At 38.7% G+C, this 5,534-nt stretch overlaps 1 protein-coding gene across 1 annotated transcript; it reads left to right on the top strand.

Moving 5' to 3' along the window:
- The first annotated feature begins 2,245 nt into the window (after window positions 1-2,245).
- Window positions 2,246-4,173, top strand: LOC146329343 (E3 ubiquitin-protein ligase TRIM21-like). Its single transcript, XM_084714574.1, has one exon. The coding sequence runs from the start codon at window positions 2,405-2,407 to the stop codon at window positions 4,049-4,051; it is 1,647 nt and encodes a 548-aa protein (XP_084570700.1). The 5' UTR covers window positions 2,246-2,404; the 3' UTR covers window positions 4,052-4,173.
- Window positions 4,174-5,534: the final 1,361 nt, after the last annotated feature.

Here is a 5,534-nt window from a genome sequence, read left to right as displayed (position 1 = left end):
CTGAAAATATTTATTATGTGATTTAAATGTGCATTTTGTGTTTAATTGTTGAGACAAAGAAGATTTTCAATAAATAAAGTTTTTCTATTCAATTCTATCATAAAAGTACCCCTACAGTTTACCTAAGTGCAGTGCTTTGGTAAATATACTTTCTGTCCCTGATGTATAAAGTTGTCATGAACATTAAGTGTTTGGGGAGACCTTAATCGTATTGAACTAATTATTTTAATGGGACAGTTCACCCCAAAATCTTTTTTTTTTTTTTTTTTTTAACAAAACGAGACATTTTGAAACATCACTGTGGACTTAAGGACATTGAACAGAACATATTTCAGTCTTCTGATGTTTTACACATCAATCAAGAGAGTAATCAGCAGATGAATCAAAAATGTGTGTGTGCATTGAGAGGCACAAGAAACTGGATACAAGTTCCTTGTATGTGCGCACACACTTGGCTGATACAGCTGATTGTGATTCTGAAAACAATCTTTGGTTGGAGCCCTAATAATCGTTAATATAATCTGGAGTTTCAATGCAGCATTAAATAAGTACACACGAGCAAATTCCTCGGAGAGTTTTGAAAATGTCTGATTTATTTTGAAACTGGGATCTTCCTCTGTATGTTGCGCTGGGTGTGTTTCCCCCCTGTGGCCACCAGAGGTCAGCATTACAGCACACATCACGGGGAGGAGAGTTTCAACTTCCCCGTCAGATTTAACAACGACCATAGAAAAAAGGAGCAAATACAAGAATTTCATGACAGAGTTCAAACATCGACAAGAGATTTTTGCAAGACTTCAGAAACGGAAAGGTGCTGCTGTTGTTTGAATGGTCTTTTAAAGAAAATTGTATGCAAACTGCAGAAGAAGTCACACAGCAGAATAAAATCATAAAAAAATCTCCCTAAAGATATAAACTTATACAAATGCATGCAACTATAGTCAGGTCTAAATGTGCAGGAGGAAACAAACCCTCCCAAACAGACCTGCAGCAGGAGGTGGAGCAACTGTGGAGGGAGCAGAGCTTCAGCGTCACACTCCAGAAATGAAACTTAAACTGTGACAGAGAGCCGACACAGATCTGTGTGTTTCTGTCTGAGGAAATATTAGACTGAGTACAGCTCAAATACTGGTGAGTGCAGCTGATAATATTTACTGACTTTCAACAACCAGCATTAAAACAAAACTTACATCTGTAACTAACAGGAAATCACTCTTTATTGTGTAATGACGCACGTCAGATGGACTGTTCAGGTCAGTTAAACATGCCTGGAGGTTTCAAAATGATGTTTCTCAATATTCTAGTTATTATGGTCTGATACTTTTTCATAGAAATCTCTGTATGAATGTCTTTTAATATTCTTGACAACATTCATCCGGTTGACTTCATACTTCGGGCTGCATTGCTGAAGAAGTACAGCAACAAACCTGCTGCAGTTTTGCCCGATGGTGGCGTTACAACAACAAACTCCAGACAAAACTCATTAACTTAATTAATTAAGTTTTGTGTATTCAAGTTAATTAGACTTTTAATTTGTAACATTTATTTTTACAACTCTTCAGAAATTATAAACATGATGAGTTTTTCTAACGTCTGACTTGAAATGAGTCAAATAAACTGTACAAAGTTCATCAACTCACTAAACTCAAAAAAATCTTAAGAGAAAATTTAAAAGTAAATCAGATTTGTTTGTAATGTTTGTTTTTGTCAGTGTGACTGAAGAGTGATTAAATACTTAAGTACAACTAAATTAATATTAAGTTTGTTTGACAGAAAAAGTTTGTTTTGGATCATTAAAAAAATTACCTCAGCTTGTCTTTTCAAATTAAGCCAACTTAAAGTTTTAAGGCACCCTGGACACTAACTTTCCAAGTTAAAACAACTAGTTTATTTTTACACTGCCTTGATCGATTTCCCACCATTTTGAATTTTGTACAAGTCTATTGTTTTGCTAAACCTACAAATTTTGAGCAATCATCACCAAATTTGGTAATAAAATACCAAAAATAAATAAGTTCATTAATTTACAAAATCAAATTTCCTGAATGCCTTGTGCTGTTGCAAACACATTTGGTGCATGTGTATGATGTCTCAGTGACCACTTGGTGCCATTTGGCCAATAGGTGGCGCTGTAACGGCATCATCTAACTAGGTAGGAAGCTCTGTATATATGTATGTATTTGTGTATGATTGTCTTTCACATATCTCAAGAAACGTTCATCTGATCAACGTCACTCTTGGTGTGTCTTTCTGAGGACCCAGGGGAGTGCTGTGTCACGTGTGAAGTCCATCACCAGGGGGCAATCAGCCCCTTCCACATGGGAAGTGTAAAGGTTTTTATACAAATGATAAATACGTGTAAAACTAATTATAATACTTTGTATTTTGTCCTCAGGGTGTAGATATGTCTGCTGCCAGCAGTCTGCTGTTTGGTGATCAGTTCCTGTGCTCCATCTGTCTGGATGTCTTCACTGATCCTGTCACTACACCATGTGGACACAACTTCTGCAAAAACTGCATCACTAAAAACTGGAATATTAATTACAGGTGCCAGTGTCCCATGTGTAAAGAGACTTTTACTAGAAGGCCTGATTTGAAGGTTAACACACTGTTGTGTCAGATGGTTGCTCAGTTCAGACAGTCAGCTCAGCTGAACACCCGCAGCAGAAACTCAGTGAAACAAATGTCCAAACCAGGAGAAGTTCCCTGTGACGTCTGCACTGGATCCAAACTGAAGGCCCTGAAGTCCTGCCTGGTGTGTCTGGTCTCCTACTGTGAGACTCACCTGGAGCCTCATCTGACAGTGTCAGGCCTGAAAAGACATCAGCTGATCGACCCTGTGGAGAACCTGGAGGGCAGGATGTGTACGAAGCACGATAAACCTCTGGAGCTGTTCTGTAAGACTGACCAGACGTGTGTCTGTACACACTGTCCAGCTTTAGACCACAAGACACATGAGTTTGTTCCTCTGAAAGAAGAATATGAAGAAAAGAAGGCAGAGCTGGGGAAGACAGAGGCTGAAATTCAGGAGATAATGCAGAAGAAACGACAGAAGATTCAGGAGATCAAACACTCAGTGAAGCTCAGTAAGGAAAACGCGTACATGGAGACAGCAGAAGGCGTTCAGGTCTTCGCTTCCCTGAAGGCATCTATTGAGAGATGTCTGAATGAACTTGTCGGTGGAATCCAGAAGAGGCAAAGAACAACAGAAAAACAGGCTGAAGGGTTCATCAAGGAGCTGGAACGGGAAATCGCTGAGCTGAAGAAGAGAAAGACCGAGCTGGAACAGCTCTCACACTCTACAGACCATCTCCATCTTATCCAAAGCTTCCCTTCCCTGAAAGATGTCCCCCCCACCAAGGACTGGTCACAAGTCAGCGTCCCACCAGTATCATATGAGGGGACTGTGGTGGAAGCTTTGGTTCAGCTGGAAGAGACATTCAGTAAAGAGATGAAGAAGCTCCTCGCTGAGTCTGAGCTGAAGCGGGTCAAGAAGTATGCAGTGGATGTGACTCTTGATCCTCTTACAGCACATCCTGAACTCATCCTGTCTGCTCATGGGAAAAGAGTGAACCACAGCGATGTTACGAAGAATCTCCCAAACAACCCAGAGAGATTTTCTCATTATAATTTTGTTTTAGGAAAGGAGAGTTTCTCTTCAGGCAGATTTTACTTTGAGGTTCAGGTTAAAGGGAAGACTAAATGGAATTTAGGGGTGGCCAGAGAATCAATCGACAGGAAGGGAGAAATCACAATGAGACCTCGAGATGGTTACTGGACTGTATGGTTGAGAAATGGAAATGAGTACAAAGCTCTTGATGACCCTTCAGTCCGTCTCTCTCTGAAGTCTCAGCCTGAGAAGGTGGGGGTTTTTGTGGATTATAGGGAGGGTCTGGTCTCCTTTTATGACACAGATGCTGCAGATCTGATCTACTCCTTTACTGGCTGCTCCTTCACTGAGAAACTCTACCCATTCTTCAGTCCATGTAGGAATGATGGTGGTAAAAACTCTGCACCTCTGATCATCTGTCCTGTCAATCAAACTGCCTGATCTCTTTTATCTTCAGCAGTTGATTGAACAATGAAGTGTTACCAACAGTTTGTATACTTATGAAATGAATCTTTATGTGTTCACAGTGTAAATATACCAAAGTGTTCATACAATATTGACGCAGCAGGATCCCAGGATCCTGGTCTCCTGGGAGAAATACCTGTTTGTTTAACTCATCCAACCACGCCACCTCCTCCATGTGTGGCCTCTCTTGCTCTTTATACTAAGTCACCTGACATGTTTTTTGTGGGAGGGATTGGCCAATCACCTGCACACATGCTTCTAAAGTTGTGTTATTTGTATGTGGAACGGAGGCAGCGTGCTGAATATACATGTTCAGTGGTAATGTACAGTGTTGCTTGTTTTCCTGTGAATTTTATCAGTTATTTCTTTATCACTGGTGCTCCGGGGTTTAATATTTCACTCAGTATATCATATAGCATTGGGGTTAGACTATGAGTACAGTATTTGTTAGTGTAAATTGTGTTTTTTTATTTGAAGGCTTTTTAAAAAGAAAAAAATATATTTGTGTACCTATATCTGTGATGTAATGATATGTTGATATTGTTTTTGGTGTCTAAGTTGCAGGGATATGGATGTAATTGTTCAGATATACAGTTTAAAGTCTTACTTACTTGGTGTGGAAGTTTTTTGGCTGTGAGGATACAAAACATCCTCATACCTAAACAACAGGACAGGTTGACTGACATAAATGACTCTTGGAGAATACAGACAGGTGTACTTACCTAAAACACATTACATGATGTTTAACATATTGTGAAACCAAACAAGAGAGAATAGTCTGTGCAACTGAAATTTTCATAAAGATATTGTTTATGTTTTAACCTTTTACTTCTTTGACTTTTTATTCTGTCATTATTTTATCATCGATGTTTTATGTGAAGTATTTTGGATGGCTGTGTGGTTCATGTTTGAATATCATAATTCCCAGATAACATTGGTTAAAAAGGTTTCCATGATGAGCTGATTTAAATAAGTAAAGTGTAAGTGTGAAATGAATGAAAACTTTGTAATAAGTGACACTTCTCTAATGTTCAGTATCACTGCAGTAAAATCCTGTGCACAGAAACAATGTGTTTGTAGGTGTGTTTTATTTTGAAAGTGGAGTGTTGTCCCACAGGTTTTCAGAAGCTGGATTTGTTTCCCTCCTGTGGCCACTAGAGGTCAGCATGACAGTTCACATCAGAGGGAGGAGCGTTTGTTAAAGGCATGAAGAAACTTCAACATCTCATTTAGTAACAACTACAGGAAATAAGTAAATATGAACTGAACATGAAACAGTTGCAACAATCAAACAAGAATTCATTCACGTTTTCTGTTGCTCAAAATTTGGTCAAAATTTGTGATTCATTTGATATAAACACGGCTACTGAAGCACTGACAAAAATTTATATTTATATACTTATTAAATTGCTTTATATGTTAAATCCACAGTACACCAGACAAAGTTTTTACTGCAATA

Source organism: Lutjanus erythropterus, chromosome 3, assembly GCF_056507025.1.
Source record: "Lutjanus erythropterus isolate fLutEry1 chromosome 3, fLutEry1.hap2, whole genome shotgun sequence".
Lineage (NCBI taxonomy): Eukaryota > Metazoa > Chordata > Actinopteri > Lutjaniformes > Lutjanidae > Lutjanus > Lutjanus erythropterus.
This window is presented reverse-complemented; position numbering and strand designations above follow the sequence as displayed.

Excerpts from the sequence above, each read along its gene's own strand:
- LOC146329343 (XM_084714574.1), top strand. The coding sequence starts at position 2,405 with ATGTCTGCTGCCAGCAGTCTGCTGTTTGGTGATCAGTTCCTGTGCTCC.